The sequence below is a fragment of the Benincasa hispida genome, chromosome 11, assembly GCF_009727055.1.
Source record: "Benincasa hispida cultivar B227 chromosome 11, ASM972705v1, whole genome shotgun sequence".
NCBI lineage: Eukaryota > Viridiplantae > Streptophyta > Magnoliopsida > Cucurbitales > Cucurbitaceae > Benincasa > Benincasa hispida.
Window position 1 is genome coordinate 9,524,368 of NC_052359.1, and position 19,867 is coordinate 9,544,234.

Sequence of the window (19,867 nt, forward strand, 5' to 3'; positions counted from 1 at the left end):
ATACATACAAAGAAAATTCAATCACAACCAACAAATGTCCATTGATGGTTAGATCAATAATCAATGTGTTATGGATGATTTTAAACAATTTTCTCTACCAAATTAAGTAGATACGAATACCAAATCTTTAGGGATTATAATATTTTTATTTTTATCTTTTTTTTAAATAAAAAAGAAATTTGGCCATCAATTTGTAATTATTTTAATTTTAGTTTTCAATTTCGTCAAATTGCACCATAAATTTAGATGATAATTATAATGTTTAAAGGTGTTGCAAAATTAATTCTATGATAAATTTTCACTTAGATATCATTCAAGAAAAGTATCTTATGCATCCAATGAATCATAAAACATGCATGATAACATTCATAAAAATTAAAGAAAAACAACAATAAAACTATTTTTTGTTGTTAAGTGTGTTTATGAATTTTAGTAAAATTATTCAATAATGAATTTGTGCATTAGTTCATTTTTTTTTCTGTAAAATTTTATTTTATTGAAACTAATGAGTTCATGAAAATTTTTCACTATTTTATTTCAATTTTAACAAATAAACGAATAAAAATTAAAACAACACTAAAAATTACAACATTTATTTAAGTTATGAGATTAATTTAATAATTTGGAGTCAGATTTGATTTTTTTATTCTTCTTATAATTTTTTAAATATATTATGAGAAGAATAAAAAAATATAATTTTTAAAAATAGAAAAATAAAAAAAATTATTTATACACAATAATAAAATTTTAATCTTCTATGATAGAATTAAGTACAGATGAAAATTGATAAAAATTTATAGATATCTATCGATATTTTTTGACAGATTTTTTTTTAAGATTTAGGGTGAAATTTTATTTTTGTTTTCTTTATTTTTAATCTTCTTATAATTTTAACCCTGGATTTAAAATCAAATGAAATGATGAACGGCCGAAACCTAATCCTTCTCCTTCCTCTGTGACACCTCCGGCTTCTATCTTTCTCCTTTCGATCTTCTTCCCCTATACTCATCTATTTTTCGCCGGCGACAGCAAATTTTACCTTGGGCCGGCCAGATCTCGACGGTAACTCCGCCGCTCTTCCTTATCTTCAACCTGCGGTGATAGAGATTGAACGCGCAACAGAGGGCCAAACGGTAAATATTACATTATTATTGACATGGTTTAAATGTCTTCAAATTTTGGAACACTATGTTTTAGGAACTTTAAACGATTAAAGAGTAGGGGGATGTTTAGAAGTCAATTTAGAAACAGTTATTTTAGTGAGTGATTCATTCGGTTTGGTTTGACTATAACCATTTTAATATTTAGTTTTACACCTTTACTAAGGTAATTCTGAATGATTTGAAGGTATGTTTAAGAGAGTGATTTCTGTGATTCTTGTTTGATTGTCTTTGTATATATTTGTATGCTGGATATGAGAGAGTTTGATGTATTATATGTTGAATTGGAAAAAGATTTTCGTAGGGATGAACCAAATATGGTTTTGCTAATGTCAAATGACTCAAATTCTAAAATAATGTAAATTAACCCGTCAGAAAGCAAATTGTAGGTCGCAGTCCTAGCAAATTGATGAGACTCTGAGCGCGGATTTCACATTCGAGAAAAGCACCTAGAAATCGTGTTCGGGGTGTCATCAATCTGCAAACGATCAAGAATGGTCTCTAAGAAGAATTTAACATTGGTCGGTGCTGACTTAAACAAAAGACTAGTTTTCATTGTTTTTAGAATCTAGGTCATTTGATATCATCGCAACCAAATTTGGGTCATCCGCATAAAATAAAGAAGAAATTTTAAGAAAAAGTGGGTATTGGTTGATTTTGTTGAAAAGCATGGTAGAAAGCAAATTATTATTAGACAGTCTCGGCATCAGTTTGATTGAAACATTATAATGGTGCAGCAATGAGCAAATCAGAGGGGCCATCTTCACTCAAGAGAAAAAGGCCAGATTTGGGTATGAAGAATTCCTCTGGAGGAGCTCTAATTGGGCAAGAAAAAGTGCTTTATGACCTGATTTGCAGCAAGCAAAGCATGGGGATTTGCACTTTCGACATGAAAAGAGAAACAAAGTTTGCTGAAAGTGTGGTAACAAAATCCCTCAAGTCCCTTCAAGCCAGAGGCCTGGTAAAGATGGTCCAACACTATCAAAACAAAGGTAAGAAGTTTTACCTGTCAACCGACTTCGAACCAGCTAAGGAATTAACTGGCGGTAATTGGTATCGAGACGGGGAGCTCGACAAAGACTACATCAATACTCTCAAACAAGTTTGTGCAAGAATGATACAGAGGAAGAAGGTGATCACCATTGAAGGAATTGTGGAGTCTTTCAAACAGAGTGGAGCTTTCAAAGTGGAGTTGTCAAGAGAGCAAATTGAAGAGATTGTAAATGCTTTGGTGTTGGATAATCAAGTGATGGAGGTGAAAAGCTCTGGATTTGGAGAATTTGAATTTATTCCAGTTGGGAAGATTTGTTATAAGTATTGTACTCAAGGAGGAGGGCTCAAAGGAGAGCCCAAAACAGGGGCAATGACTTCCATTCCTTGTGGAGTCTGTCCAAGGATCACTGATTGTACTGAAAATGGTATCATTTCTCCCACCACTTGTGTTTATTATGCCAAGTGGTTAAATTTTTAAGGAACCATTTTCAACATACATATATATACATGATGTGCTTATATATTTAAGTTGTCCCGAGTTATTAGCCGATGATGTTACAGGAGTTCGAATGCTCGATATGAATAAATTATATTATAGGGTGTTTAGAGGTTTGAAAAAGAATCTTGATGAGAATGATTTTTTTAATGGCTTGTCATATTGTATTTCTTTGGGAAAGCGTACATTTGAAATTCAAGTAAGGTGTTTACAGTATAGTTATTGGCCTTACAGTAGAGTTTTAATGCTCAATATGAGCAAAATGTACCACAAGGTGTTTTGAGGGTTGAAAAGGAATCTCAATGAGAATAATTTTTTCTTTTAATGGCTTGTCTGGTGCACACTGTTTTATAGGAGTGTTCAAAAAATCCAATAACCCGAGAAAATCGATAAACCTAACCCGACCCGTGGTTTGGATTGGATTGGGTTAGTTCACCTAATATATTTCAAATCATTTCGAACTAACATGAGTTTATTATTAACTTTAAAAAAAATTATTATTTATAACACAATTGTTTATACATATATTTATTTTAATTTTATTTAATTTCAATATTTTTTGAATAATTTATTCTTCAACAACTAAATGTAGTCTTTTTTGCACTTTAGAAAGAAAAATTTCACTATATAAATTGAAATTTAGTTGTTAATCTTAATTTAATATATGAAAATAATTAAATTAGATTTTTACATATTTGAGTTTTGCTTATTTTTAGAATAAAATCTTAAATAGATGACTCGATTAATCTAAACCAACTTCATGGTTGGGTTGAGTTCATTTTTTAATAAGAGTTATTTAGGTTGAAAAAATTTAGAACCCGAACAATTATATTGGTAAGTCTTTCAACCCAATCAAACTCATGAACACCCATGCTGTGTGGAATAATAAGATTCAAGTAGAGATTTTTAAACAATAAGAAAGTCAAATGATGGTTTTGGTAATATGTAGATGCTCTAACAAATCCCCTCAGAAAATAAAGCCACTATTCTCTCCCTACTTATAGAAACCAATTTTCAATCTCATAATCTCTCGAGGCATATAATTAGTTTCCAGGTTGCGTTTAATCTCTTGCTCTTTTCTTTACGCACAATAAAAGTAATAAAAAAAATCAAATATTGAAAAAATTGACATGTGGCAATTTTCTATTAGAAAATTGATTGATGTAACCTTTAAAAATTAACGGATCAAAATCATCTATTTTTCAATTTTTATTGAGTTGGTCAAACGTCTTACCGTGTATCTCAAAATCATCACATTTGACATCTTCAAGACTCTATTTGCTCAAAAGAAAAGCTTGTATGAGGCAAACAAGAAATTTGTTGTTGAAATAAAAGAGTAATGCGAGTTTTTTTTTTTTGGCCAATAATTAAAATTTTAGATCTATTTCAAATTTTTATCTCATAATTCAAAAAAAAAAAAAAAAAAAGGAGGAATTTAGGTTCAAATCAAATCATATTTCAAGGTGAATATATAATTATGTGTGGTAAATAATTCTTAAAATATTTAATATATAACTATATATATTGAAAATTAAAAGAATCTATCTAAATTATTTTTTCTTTAAGAAAAATTGTTTGTCCAAAGAATTGAACATTGGATTTTCATAGACAAAAATTTATTGAAAACAAATACCCTTTTTTCATTAGGAAAATGCACATCTCTTCTTCAACAAAATGTTGAGAGCCAACCGACCAAAGCACTACTCACGAACTCTCATAAATTTAATAAATATTGTATTTATTAATTTAAACATAAACCAATTCAAAAGCCCACTTTGAGAATCCATTTATTTTAACTATTCTTGAAAACTAAAAGGATGAATATTAAATTTCAAGAATCAAATGTACCTATTCTTGAAAATTCATGGATTAAAAAATTAATTTTTCTTGCAAAATAGTTCGATGTTCATGTCTATTTGGTGTTCGAAGTGCTTTAATCCTCCATATTTGTAAAACGTTTTAAAATGGTCCCTAACTTAACTTTAGGGTCGTTTAATAAGATATGGTAAAAATTCAATCCCTAGTCCACATTCTTGGCATCTTTGGTGTCTAATTCCTTATATATATTGGTTATATATGGTGATGCAATTAATAGGAAGAGATTACGAAAAGCACTCCTTTACTCCTTTACTCCTTCCATATTTTAATTCTTTTAAATAAATCTTTATGATTTGCTTAGAGATTTTTTAGTGATTTTCTCAAATTATTCCTTCACTGAGTATCTAGATTTATTTTTTTAAAAAAAAAACAATAGTCGTAGATTTCCTTATATTCACTGATTCAGTCACATAGTTAGTAGAGTAAGATACGGAGCATTGTTTTAACCCTAAATTCATCTCTCTTCCTCTCTTTGTTGAGCTTAATTGAGTTCTTAGGTGAATTATAATGAAGGCTCATTGGGAAGGCCAAGAAGAAGAAGAAGAAGAAAAAACCAAATGTAAATTGTGCAAAAGAGAATTCAATTCCATCAAAGCATTGTATGGGCACATGAGGTCTCATCCTGATAGGTCATGGAGGGGAATTCAACCACCAATCTCCTTCTCTTCCTCTTCTTCTATCTCGTCGTCGTCTTCGTCTTCGTCTTTGCCTAGTTGGTCCTTCACTGCCAAGAGGGGCCGTAAGCGCATTGACTCTGTTGCTGTTGTCGCCTCCTCTTCTAGTTCAGCTCCGGAAGCTGAACCCAAATCTCTTTGTGCCCTAATTGATGGGATGAGTCAACCAAAGGAGAATAATAATAAGAATGTGAGGAAGAAAATGAAGAAATTGAAGGAGGTGAATAATGGAATTGAAAATGAAATCCAAGAGCTCAACGAGGTGAAGAAATTATACAAATGCAATAGCTGTGGAAAAGGGTTTTGGTCTCACCAAGCATTAGGAGGCCATAAATCCAGCCATTACAGAGCCAAAATTCAGGTATTACATCCACATTTGACTCACACTCCTCAAGAGAGAAGGATCCTCAATTTTGATCTCAATGAGCTCCCACCCGAGGAAGACGACGACGACGACAATAACAACAGAGAAGCTAAGCAAGTATATATATAGCTTATCTTGTTAAAAGTAATTAGTATATGCTCTCGATTAAGAGGTTCGGATGTTTCTCTGCACCCATTTTGTTGTTGAACTTGTGAGAGGCTGTATGATTATTATGTTCCTTCTTTCATCTTTTTATCCATATGTTATAGGCTGCTTCTCTCCTGACTGTTTGTAGATTTCAAGCTCAAACCACTTCAATTATCTCTATATGCATTCTTAAATTTTGAGCTTAAATTCATTCAGTCATTCCATTTTTCTCTTTTTTAGGCGATTAATGATCATAATTTTTCTGGATCTATTACACTAGTTTACATATATGGGCACTGAAATAAAATATGAGTGGTATTGAAAAGCAATTTGATTTGGATTTCATGGGTGTGATTGCAATGAGAAGAGAGATTTGAGATTAAAAACATATATGAAAAAGTAGTATTACATGTAACTAGGGTTAGAAAAAAATGACCAAAATTATTTTAATCATTTCTTTTGCGAGAAATCAGGAGATGTACTCGAATATTATCGATAGGTTTGATACATCAACTCTCATCAACTCCAAATTCAAATTCAAGCTATAAACAAAAACGAGAGCTAGTGGAAAGTTCTCCATTTGAGAGTAATAGTAGAGACATCATAATTACAAAGAACAGTTTTGATTTAGAATATATCCTCGATTCGGGATAGCGATGGCAAAATTAGGTGAGAAGCGTCTTAGATGTATTAAGCAAAAAGACAATTACCTTTCCAACTACAGATTTAATAAAGAGTTCCCTGTAAAGTTACTGATGTCATTTAAGAATCACTCAAACATAGAAATAATTTGGAATAACACTTCCTACCATAATTAAGAATTTGAGTGAATAGGTTGACCATGAAGGACTAACAAAATGATCTCGGATGTGTTAGAGAAATAGTTTTATTGAAACAATTAGTTTAAAGATGATCATTGTTACTTAGCTAACTTGTACGTGATGGAGTCTCTATTTCACACTTAATTAACAAAAATTAGTGTTAAAGTGAAGCTCAGCTCGATGGTAATAAGCATACATTCCCTTAATGAAGATTGAATATTTAATTCTCGATTTACAAAAAAAAATGAGAGAAAAATATAACCAAGGAAATACAGGATAATATGGAATATTAAAGTAAGACACATTTTATAATTTTGGGCCCCTTTGCGTAGATATAATTTCAAGAGTGTATTTGATTTAACTTTTCAATGATATAATTTTAAAGATGAATCATTTTGATAAAAAATTGAGTTGTTTGACAATCACCCGAAAGAATTTTTGAAACAATTTCAAGATATGTTTTAAACCATTTTTATCAAAAGAATTTAAATAAAAACGATTTTTTAAAAAATATTTTTTTAATAAATCCAAACCAACTCTAGATGTAACTATAGGACTCTTTAATCCTTTTTTTATAGCTCTAAGGCCAAAGGTAAGCCTATATAGAACATTGTTTTTCAATTTGCAATGTATTATTAAAATGAATACAAAATGCACTTTTGGTCCCAAAGGTTTGAGGTTAGTATCTATTTGGTCCCTAATGTTTCAAAATGAATGCTTTAATCTTCGAAGTTTAGAAAATAGTTCTAAATAGTCCGGGAATAAATTTGATTGTTGGTTCTAAATGGAGCTTCTTTAGGCTCTCTTAAGCTCCTTTAGGCTCTCCCATGGGTCCCATTGAGCTCCTCTAGATTCTCTCAAACTCTTCTAAGCTCTACTAGACTCTTAACGGGTCCTCTAAAGCTCCACTAAGTTCTCCCTATAAGTTCTCTAAGCTATTCTAGGCTCTCCATGGGTCCTCTGAGCTCACTCTCTAAGCTCCCAATGGATCCACTAAGCTCACTCTATCTTTCAATAGGCCCTCTGAGCTTCCTTTAAGCTCCCCATAGGTTTATTGAGCTCCGCTAGGTTTTCTCCATGTGTTCTATGAGCTCTTCTAAGCTCTCCATGAGTCTTTTAAGCTCTCTCTAAGCTTTCAATGGATCTATTGAGTTCTAATATTAGGCTCTTCCAAGGATCCTCTAAGCTCCATTAGGCTCTTCCTATGGATCCATTGAGCTTCACTAAGCTCTCCTCATTAGTCTTCTTGAGCTCTCATAAGTTCTTCATGCCTAGGCTCAGGCTAAGGTCCCTTATACCTAGGCTTCTCTAAGATTTCCTCATGCGTCTTAGGCTCATCACAGGAATATAGGACCTCTTTATCTCTTTAGACTCCTGGATTCCACCAATCAGATAAATCTACCTATAACAGACTTGATAAAGTGTTTTAATATCCCAAAAGTTGAGATTTTCTATCGCGCAATTATTGAACTAGAAAAAGTTATCCCAATGACATTGACATTTTTCACGAAATATATATATATATATATATATTTGTGCACAATTGGAATGGAGTGCGAACAAAAATAAAGGTAATCCAAGATGCCCCCAAAAGATATCAAGATCGCCATTTATGTGACATTTCCAACCTTGACAAAATTTAAGAACATTGATTGCTTTCAATACCAAATAGAAATACACCCCACTAATATTTATTCCATCTAATTTCAGCTGCCGCATATGCATATATATCTCACACTTATTCTTTTAGCTCAATAACACATTGGGATGAACATATTCAAATTTCTTGATCGAAGACATATATTTTTTAATTAGTTAAGCTATGCTCAACTTTTCTATTTTCCATGAGTGACAGCTCACCGAGATCAAAATTCAAGATCCTCCTATTTTGACCTAATAACTCCAATTTGGTGGTTTGAGTGAATAGCACGACGATGGCGATGACGGAGGTTGGTGGTTGGATTATTGTCTTTTGGGGATGAGACCTCATATGACCATACAAAACCTTGAGGGAATGAAATTCCTATCACAAGTTTTAGAGATATGAAGAGAGAGTTTAGGATTAAAATTAGGAGCAATACGTAGATCCAACTTAAGTCTCATACTTTTCCTTTTCTATGCACACCAAAAAATAATTTTTTTATAATTAAAAATTACCACATGTCAATTTTTTAACTGGATCTGAATTTTTTCTTAAAATTAGAGACATACATACATAAATAAATAAATATGAAAGCTAAGAAGCTCCAAGAAATCCATCATTCCACCAACTTTCTTCTCAATTTCAGCCGTCTCTTTTTGTAACTTTGAATTTAATTGATATTCAAAGAGAAAATCAAGGAAATCTTAGCTAAAAAGATTTATTTTTTTTTCCTTAAAAAAGAGAGAGAAAATGAAGTATATATGGGTGATTTATCCTCTCCAACACAATCCCATTATGAATTTTATTTTATTCAAAATGAACGAAATTATGGGGAAGGAGTTGGAAGTATTTATATTCGGTTTAAATTCCATAACCATTAGTCTACCATTTCCATTTACATTAAGTTTTGATTTTAAGTTATATTACGTCTCTCTAGGCTTTACTTCATTAAATAAAATTAAATTTGTTTTCAATATAATAATTTTCCATCAATTTTAGAATCAGTTTTAAAAAATAAATAAATCATAACTATTTTGAATTAATTTAGTGAGATAAAAATTAAACTCAAAATTTAAAGTAAAAAGATAATACTTTGAAATTTATGAACCAAAAGGATAAAGGTATAATATATTTAGAAACCTAAAATAAAAGGGAAAATAAACTCAAAATTTTAAAACCAAAATTGTATTTATCTCTTTTTTTTTTATATATATATATATAGTTTCCTTTTTCCTTCTAGAGTTAGATGTAAAGAAAATTGGGATATATATATACATTACACACACAATCAAAGTGTAGTGAGTAAAGCCAAGCCTAATACATTCAACTTTTCTCTTCACTCTTCATATAAACCCTAACCCTATTCTTTAATTCTCTATCTCAATCTTTGTACGTTGAAGATGGATCACAATGACAACAAACTCCGGGTCAAGATTAAGGTCAGAAACAGCAATGCTGCTGCAGCGACGGTGGGTGGCGATGTCGGTAATAAGCAGTTTTGTTCCATTGGCGATATGAGGTTTGATTCTGAAACAACAATTGAGAAAGGATTATTCCTCCAACCCCAAACTCCGGCCACCGTCAACCGACGGAGCTCTCCCTCTTTCTCTTCCTCTCCATCCGCCGCTTTTGACTTTGTTGATTGTTCTCTATCTCTACCTTCTCGCTCTTGGTCTGTCACTGGCCGAAGAGGACGGAAGAGTACCTCCTCTACCGCCACCGTTACTCTCAACACGAAGAGAATGAAGGTTGAGACTCAGAATGAGATCAAGTCATCAAAAAGAAAAATGCACTCTCAAGAAAATTCAAATAAGAATGAAGGTTTGGAGAAGGAATATAAATGCAATATATGCAACAAAGTATTTTCAAGTTCAAGAGCAGTGGGAGGCCATAAGTCCAGCCATTACAAAGCTAATAAAACAGATACTACCATTACAAAGGAAACTGCCAGTGCTACCATTGGAGCAACCGTAGAACCGAAGATAGCATCGTTGACTGATCGAACTGTTCGGAAGAGGGTGATGGATTTTGATCTTAACCAGATGCCGCTCAACGAAGAAGCCATTCTTGAATCTTGCAGTTTGCATCTTTGAGTTTGGGATGGTCATTATTGGTTTGGTTGATGTAAAAACTAAACAATGGAAGCGGGAATTCTTTAAAAGAAAATTAAAAGGAAGATATATATTTTTTTAATGATTTACAAGCTTCCAAGTTATATTTTACTTTCTTGGGTGCTAGCTTTCTTGACTGTAACATTATTTCAAGATTAGAAGCATTTGAAACACTGAATTAAAAGAGTCTTATGTTAATTGAACTATATTTATTTATATTGATATAAATTGTATTAAATTGTTTATATTAGACCTTCGACATAAAATGTATTGTCATACATATTTCATGTGCTTTTATTTATTTTTTACCCCTCCATTTAAGATATATAGAAATTCATTTAAGACTCCAATTTTAGATTATCATCGAGTTATTTGAGTTTATAAATTACAAACGTAAGTTGAGATTATAAAATAATAAATAAAATTATTCTAAAAAGTATGTCAATTTCAATATAACTATAAAATAGTACCAATGCTTCAATGATAAAATCATTATTTATTTTTAATAATTATTATTTTTTTATTAATAATATACATTTATTTCTCTTTTTATTTAATTCAATGTTTGGAAAAAAAGAACCCTAAAATAAATTAAAATACCCTCGAAAAGGGTCACAACCACGTAGCCAAGGTGCCCTCCCAAATGTTCTTCCCCTTTTTCTGAGGACTCTTATTTTCTTACCATGCAAACCTTTTAAATTCACTTTTATCATTCCACCATATATTTATAACTGTTTAACTTTTACTATTTAGGGCAACTTAGCTAACTCCAAAGTTGGATACAACATAACATACCACTTCAATTTTTAATATATCTTGATCAATTTAAAGATAGCTCAATTAGTTAAGATTGAGCTATGACTTATATGGGAGAAACAATTCAATTTACCAAATAAGAATGAAAGAGCTACAATTGCATATTTCCATTGTTTTGTTTTACAATAGTGAGTTTTCAAGACCAATGGCTAGTCCTTGGGAATGTCTTGTCAATCACTATAAAACAACATTTTAAAGAAAGAATAAGTTTCAGTGCACAACATCGACATCGACATCATGTCTACAATAATTAAAAAAATATGGCAATTCCATCAGTAGTATGCCTGCAGTCTAACCCAGCAATTCAAATAACATCCACAGAACACAGTTGAGTTCCTATACTTCATAGTAATACAGTTCCAATAAACTCGACCCAGGTCGATACAGCCATATATAATATTATTATTGACATAAGGTTCGAAATGTGTAATCTCAATGAATGAATGCAGCATATGATTCAGTGATGTTAACAGTGTATACCGATTCATCGAGCGGTTGCAACCTTTTTAGATGCTCTATTAGTTGTCTATCAAAAATCATGACTACAACAACAGTTACAACAGAAGAAAACAAAAGGAAAACCCAAAAGAAAAAAAAAAAAAAAAACCCATTAAACAACTTACAACTGAGATTCCTACTTGCCCCTTTCCTATGCAAAATGATAAAAGGGAATCAAAAACCGTTTTGTTTAAACACTGTTCAATTCGCAAAATATGTATCTCCTTTTCTAGGCTTAATTATGTTGGTACAACTAGTCCAGCAGGTGAAGGCATTTGCAAGAAAAAAACCCAAAGGACGAGGATCAAGAATATCAACTGCAGAAACGCACAAAAACTAACCTTGAATACTTCCCCTCGAGTCGTCAAAACCTCCTCGTTATCCAATACGTCACCACAGTATTTTTCCAAACCCTCTGCTCGTTTCTTAAGCGCCGTAGCTTTACTTTCAGCTTCTCTAAGTCTGTTCATCATCTCTACTTGCTCATCAGCCAAAATGTTTTTACCATCAACTACTATTCCACATTCTAGATTTTCAATTGCTCTTACTATTGCCAAATATTCAATTTCTGCTTCCAGTCTTTGCCTAAAAAACCTCTCAAATTCCTTCTCTATTTCCATTACTTTTTCATCTCTTACTTCTTCCTCCTTGGGTGACTTGCTGGTGCTAATAGAGGATTCCAGTTCAGCAACTCGGGATTCCTTCGATTTGAGAGTGGCCATCGTCTCTTCTAATTTGGTCTCCAAAAATTTAATCTTTCCTGTCAAGCCCAGAACTGTGGCTTCAAAGGAACTTGAAGCAGTCTTCCCGGTGCCCATTTGGAAAGATGAACTCGATTTTTGTGTTTCTAGGTTGTCATAAGCAAAACTTGAAGGTTCAGCATCGTTGATTATGCTGGAAGATGCTATCTCGTCCTTTCCAATCTCCCTTAGCTTCTTGATTTCTAGAAAGTGTAGAATAGCATATTATTAGATGTCACATTGTTAGCTCAACTCAAAATACCAAGCTGATAGAATCTGCAGAAAAATCCAGCAAGAAACAAACAGATCGACCATTCTGACATTCATGTAATATATAAATATATAAATTTAATTTTTTTAATGAAATATAAATATATATTTAATATCCGTGAGTGTCACGACAAGCTTGCTCGCACCTCGACTATTCAGGATAACATTTGACTCTACTACATTCGGTTGCCAAACAGAATCCTAGGATATACATATTTAAATAGAAACAACTTCCATTGAGAAAAAAATAAAAGAATACAAGGGTGTTTGGTGGCTATTAAGTCATAGTTCAATGACTACCATGGCTTGAACCCACCATGGACACTATGTAGTATATTCAAGTCGATGACAATGTTCTAGACATCAAAAATCACATATATTAATTTTGCCATACCAACGGCTTCAATTCTCTACTTGTTCAATGGTACAAAGTCTTCCAACCTCTCTGTAGGTACACAAGTGATCAGCTTATGATTTCTAACTCAACGACATGTAGACCGAGTAAGGGTACTGATTTAATAAATCTCAAGGTCTATTTAGATACAAGTGCATCACTGAAAATTTTGCCAATAATCGCTATAGAATATCAAACTGCTAGATATGTAGCAGGGCAGGGGAGTAGAATATTGTCCAAAAAGAGATAAAAAATAAACTGTATCCAATATCAACTAAAAGCCACAAAAAATGGGAGACAATAGGAGGTTGAAACATCCACAGCTTCTTATAAAAAAAAAAAACAATTTTGCCAATAATCACTATAGAATATCAGACTGCTAGATATGTAGCAGGGCAGGGGGGTAGAAATATTGTCCACAAAGAGATAAAAATAAATTGTATCCAATATCAACTAAAAGCCACAAAAAAAGGGAGACAATAGGAGGTTGAAACATCCACAGCTTCTTATGAAAAAAAAACATCCACACGCTTTCTAAAAGTTGGCGATATGTTGATGGCAAGGCTTCCATGAATTGGCATGTCAAGAAGAAAACTTAAATTAAGTTATGATAGATGATAAATCATTACTTCATTCTCAGATCAAGACTCGAGACAAAAAAGTCTTTTGGGGGAAGAAATTGTTGTTACTTTGTTAGAATTTTAATACTATGATTCTTGATTAGGAAGAGGATAAAATAGCGAACATAAGTACATTTGGCTAATAACCCCATCTCCATGGCAACGAACAACTATAGAGAAACATATCCCAAAATTTAAAGAAACGGTATATGAACCTTTTTCAAGCGCTAGTTGCACAGACTGGAGGTTGAGAAGAGACTCGTCCATGGGATCCTTATTCAAGGGTGACGGTGACCAGTGATTCCTATCCTTTTCATCCTTAACTTCCCAAGACAAGTCTGCAGCTAAATTATCTTGAGTAACATCCTCAGCTTCTACCTCATCCTCTTTCCTATATGCAGTTTCAGCTTCTTCACTAAACTGTTGATCACCTGCATAAGCTCCATCACTGTTGTCTCCATCGTCCGTAACGGACCTTTCATTTTGGTTCCCATTGCTAGCAGCAGTAGGAGTACCCTGCCTAAAGACAAAGTAGGAGCTCCTCGAGTCAGATTCAATGCTAGACTGAGAATTCTCCTTCTCAGCTTTGATTCTTTCTCCCCTTGCCTTCTTACTGCCTTCCACACGTCCCTTTCCCTGTTGACCCTTTTGGCCAGAACCACCCATACTTTTACCACTGATGCTCTTTATCCTATTCTTTTCCCGCACATGTCCTAAGACGGCATTCAGATCGTACCTAGCCTTTGGAGCACTGGCTGCTGTGGAAGATTTGCTGCTTCGATCTTCACTGTTTTCAGAATCTGTGCCAGGGTTAAAGGCAGACCCCATAGCAAACCTGGAATTGGAACTAGAACCATGGAAAACCAAGCCGTCGACATTTCCAATATTCCTCAACGGGGTTACAGATCCAACAGAACCTTCATTACTTTGCTTGTTCTCGGTCGGAGAAAGTTGAGGTTTAATTGGATTCCCAGATGTAGACAGTGCCCTCTTCAAAATTTTACTAGTATCATCACTTGAATTCATATCCTTCACAAAATCTCTAGGGATACGCTTCCATTTCTTCAATCCATAACCTTTTGTTGCAGGAGAAGGAATGTCAAGAGGAGATTGGGTTATGGAAGGAGGTGAATTCACAGCTTCTCCACTTAAATCCTTTCCCTTAGCAGCCGGTGAAATGGATACCATGTCATCAAAAGCACTTTCAGCAGCACAAGACTGGTCAGCATCATTAGCACAAGTGCCATTGATTCTGATTCGGTTGACATCATCAAAGGGAATAGCTTCCTGGTTCACTTCATTGTCTTCCACAGATTCAAGAGCCGAACATTCGCTTTCAAAATCCATAAAAACAAATCCAAGAAGATCTCCAACAGCCCAAATGCTCAAAATGTCAGTCAGATCAAGACAATAAGAATCCTTCCACCTCAACAGCACTAAATCTAGAAAAAGAGAACAATACGAAACAATCAATCAACAACCCAGATAATTAAAAGCAAATTACATTAAGAAAAAACTAAAAACGAATCAACCCAGACATCAAAAACAAACACAAAACAAAACCCAGAAACAAAATCGGAAGTGGGTGTTTCGATCGCAAGTAAAACAAGCAAAACAGGGTTATAAAATTGCGAAGGACAAGAAGCTTAAACAGTCCAAATTCTTGAATTAATTAACACAACTAATCGCGGCTCAGTAAACCCAAAATGAAAAGAAAGAGCAAGAGAGCAGGAGAAATGGGAACGTACCTTGAATTTCAAAGCCCCTCCACCTCCAACCAAAAGTAGAAGGTTTTGAAGAGGGGATTGAACAGGCAGAGAGAGACAGAGAAGGAAAACTACAGGAAATTGAAAACCCTAAACGAAGGGGGGAAGTGGGAAATTGTTAGAAAGAAAGAGGAATTGAAAGAATCGAAAGCGTGGGAGAAGAACTGGAGAAGAGAAAAATCAATAAAATGGGAAAAAAGAAGAAAAAAACAGAGAAGGAGAAAAAGGGGAAATTTGTTAGAAAGAAGAAAGAGTAAGAACGTGGAGGAGAGTGATGGGGGCCACATGGCGAGCAGTGGGCTGCGTAATCACCACACAGTACACACCCACACCGCTCGGCCGCTCTTCGCCGTCTGATTCATCTCCTCTTGTGATGAACAAATCTACCGTGGCTTTTGATTCATCTTTTCTCTTTTTTTTTTTTCTCTCCTATAATCTTTTATTACAAAAATTATACCGTTGACTTAAGGTATAGTTTTATTATATACAAAATATTAAATTTTGAACTTCGAGTCTTGTGGTGCAGGCACGTACATGGGTAGTATGATTTGTTGCTTGTGAAGGTGTAGGAGGTAGTTGATGAGTTAAAAGGATATTGCATCTTGAGGTTTCGATTTGATTAGAGTGGAATTTGATAGTCTAATAACAATACGATTGTTAAAAGCGGATGATGTCAAGTTTATTGTGTTAGTGTGAGGAGATTATTGAATTTAATGTAGGTGAAAGTGTGAAACAATCTGTACATATTAGTAGTAGTTTATTTAATCATGTGGCAGATGTTTGGTCTCTTAGCACTTAAAAGATATGCTCTCAAGTATGGTGGGAACATTTTCTTGTTTAGATTTGTCGGTTTGTTGAGACGGGCTAAAGCCCTATTAATTCTTGATAGTTTTTCATGTATGTTCTCCTAATACTAATATTTTATTTAAAAGAAACAAACAAAAACAAAAGCTTTGGTCTAAAAAATTCATCAAAGTTCATGTACTTTTAAGAGTATTTTTATAACTTTCTAAACTTTCAATTTTGTGTCTAAAAGCCTGAAGTTATAACTGCGTAAATATATGTAGCATGACCTAGATGTTTTTTCTCTTTTTTTTTGAAGTTGAATCGATCGATCATTAATATTTTCTCTGAAGTTGAAGGGGAAGGAGATCAATTTTACTGTTGTGAGATCCTTTGTGAAAGAGATTCTTGAGTTGAATGTGGGCAAGATTGTGCAACAATTTCTACATATTAGTCGTTCATAGAATCACTAGGTTTGGTCCCTTGGGCCCTTAAACAAAATATGTTCTCAAGTATGATGGGAAGATTTTCCTATGTGGATTCATCAGCTTTCTGTTGCGGTTCATAGTTTTATGAGTTCTTGTTAGATTTTTTCATCTAGGTTCTTGTAAAGTTAATTTTTTTAAAAAAAAAAAAATGACAAAAACAAAAGCTTGTGTCTAAGAGTAAATTTTATAAATTTCTAAACTTTCGATTATGTGACTAAAATACTAAGTTATAATTGCATACATATAGGTGGAATGACTTAGAGGCTCTTTTCTTTCTCTTCGAATTTGGATCTATTGATCACTTGTTTCTATCCTGAATTTGGATAAATATAATGGTGTCTGTAACATGTAGTTTTTAAATGATTTATATAAAATTTATCTAGGATTTAATTGCATTTAATTTGAGTAGTTTGGAGCTAAAATTTAATTATTTTGAAAAAGGTGATTGGGTTATTGATTTGGATTTGTTAAATATATTAAGAGAATTTGGAATCCAAGAAGAGAGAGGAGAAAATTTGACTTTGACATAGTCAAAGTCAAAATTAGGTTAAAATTTGGATTATATATATAGGATTTTTTTATTATTATTAAAAAATTGCATCTCTTCCCTTCATCAGAGCCCTCACCGTCCCATTTACTTTGTGTTTTTCCTCACCCACGCACCGCAGACGTCGTCGTTCCTCTCCGCCCATTCGCTGTCAGTCGTCAGTCGCGAATGTCATCGGTCACTTTTGTTACATCGGTCCGCCTGCATGTCATGCACACCGGTGCGATCAAGCTATTCCACCCACACCCAGACCTGGATCCGTGCGAATCTACTTCACCGCCACCGTGGATCTACCATCGCTGGTGCTGGAACTCGTCGAAAATCTCTCTCTAGGATTTCTCTCTCATATTGTATATTTGGTTTAGTTTTATCATTGTTTCCCCTCTGTCGTCGATCTGCTTGTTGTCATCGCCGTTAATCTTTGCCGAAGTTGATTTTGAGATAAAGATTAACTATTTTGTTGCGTACCTGAAATTCTTGAACATCTGATGAATGTTGGTCCTCGTTTATTGACACTCAATGTATTTGGATGATAAATCTAAGGAATTTCAAGATCCTTGTCGTGCTATCCAGTAGTTCCGAGGATCGATTTTGAGATGATTCTTGGATCAAAGAACAATTTGGGTAAGGTGTTATGTGAAGCTATCGAATTTTTCTGCGAACGTCTAACATTTAGATAATTTATTTTTAAAGAAATAAAAAACAAAAAATAAATCATGCATTTGTAAGATAAACATTCAAAGAAACCATAGATATGCTTGAAAAATAAGAATATGAGAAATCACAACTTATTGATTCCTCTAGTTTTCTTTTTCCACCATTGTCTTGAACTTCTCCAACATAATAATATTTGATATTTTATTCACTTTGTACCAATAAACTAACATCCACGTTCATCCACGGTGATCGTATCTACAAATGAATGAAGGAGTTTGTATAAGATCAAACCGGAGTTAGATGTAAAGAGTGTACCGTTGGAGTTTATGGTTCCTAACTCAAAAAGATTTTTGGATTCTTCAAATTAATAAGAAGGAATTTAATTATATATAATATAATTAAATTGATTCAATTATATATGATATAATTGATATAATGTATTTGATACATTATTGTTTAATTGAAGAAATAAATATTTAAATATGATTTAAATATATTTTCTATGAATAAGATTCATAGTTGTTAAATTTAATATAAATATGATTTATATTAAATGTCATAAAATAGAGAAAAATAACTATAGATTATATTGTATATGATGCAATATTAAAACTATATATTATAAATATAATACGATAAGTTGGTTATCATATTTATTTATAATTTATTAATTATTGGATAATTATCCATTTTTCTCTCTAACCACCTTAGTGGGAGGTTAGTGGTTTTATAATGGAAATTTGAATAAAAAGAAAATAGTTTTCTTTTTCTCCCGAAGTCTTCTACACGATTTACAGACCCTACGATAGCCTCACTAAGTCTAAACGATTGAGAAATTTTTCTATGCGATAGAGATTGTGTTTCTCAATCATCTTCCTCCAACTCCAAACTCCCCTCTAACCAAAATAGTCACAACACTCTTGGGTTCTCACATCGAGAATATCAAGGTAACTAAGTGGTAGTGTCCTCTCCCTTTGGTTCGATTTCTTGTTGTTCGAGGAGTTTATTGTTGTTCGACGTGTTCAAGTTAGTTCGAGGGATTAATGGAAGAAGAGTTTTTCAAAGGTATAATCTCTTAACTTTGTTTTTTATTAAAAAACATGCTGTAATTTATGTTTTGATGCATAATTTGTACTGTTGACTATAAATGTTTATGTTCAATCGAAATGAGTTTTGGACGATCGGCTTTCGCTCAAAGGTTCTCTGTAAAACGAATTCCTTCAAAAAGGACACCACTAACGAGATTACCTTGCCATTATCTAGGATTCAAAGAACTTTTAAGTGTGGTCTCCAAGAACTTTAAGGAGGAAAAGGGTAGAGAACTTTAGATAGAAGTTAGAGAGAAGGTAGAGGCTAGGTTTTTGTGTGACATAAAAAACTTACCCAAAATGGCTATAAGGATGTATTTATATGGAGAAGGTTTAATCTCTTCTCCAAGAATTTCCTTTTATGCCCTCAGTGCTAATTAGTTGAATAATCCTTATTTAATTAATGGACACATTAATTAAATCCATTAATTAAATAACCATAAAATCTTATTTAATACACATTTAATTAATCATCATAAATACATATATTTATACTAACCTCCAATCTTCATTATTTTTAATCTATTAATTAACCATTAATTAATTAATTAAGTAACTATATTCAATTATATTTAATATGAAGTTAATTAACAGATAAATATCACATATTTATATGTATACATCTCTTTATGAATCCAATTCATATATATCTAATATTTGGATCTTATTCAAATATATCTCTTTTACATAATTTGGATTATAGACCACATCTATAATTAACCATTATATATTAATGTCATTAATATAAAATTTCCTCATTTGATTTGAATAATTTAAATCATTCCTCATTACTATCCTTTAGTGAGCTAACAATGGGACCTTATGGACCTACAAATTAGAAGCTCCAATGATATGAGATTAATTAATTAAACTCCTTTAATCCAATTAATCAATATTCATTAACTACTGATCAC

General features: G+C 32.8%; 2 protein-coding genes across 2 annotated transcripts; one reads left to right on the plus strand and one right to left on the minus strand.

Moving 5' to 3' along the window:
• The first annotated feature begins 901 nt into the window (after positions 1–901).
• Positions 902–2,706, plus strand: LOC120091227 (DNA-directed RNA polymerase III subunit RPC6-like). Its single transcript, XM_039049151.1, has 2 exons — positions 902–1,133; positions 1,898–2,706. The coding sequence occupies exon 2, from the start codon at positions 1,900–1,902 to the stop codon at positions 2,629–2,631; it is 732 nt and encodes a 243-aa protein (XP_038905079.1). The 5' UTR covers positions 902–1,133; positions 1,898–1,899; the 3' UTR covers positions 2,632–2,706.
• Positions 2,707–11,426: 8,720 nt separating this feature from the next.
• On the minus strand, positions 11,427–15,635 carry LOC120091003 (WPP domain-interacting protein 2). The gene is made up of 3 exons (XM_039048769.1): positions 15,373–15,635; positions 13,840–15,066; positions 11,427–12,543 (listed from the first exon to the last, which is right to left on the minus strand). The coding sequence occupies exons 2-3, from the start codon at positions 14,969–14,971 to the stop codon at positions 11,840–11,842; spliced, it is 1,836 nt and encodes a 611-aa protein (XP_038904697.1). The 5' UTR covers positions 14,972–15,066; positions 15,373–15,635; the 3' UTR covers positions 11,427–11,839.
• Positions 15,636–19,867: the final 4,232 nt, after the last annotated feature.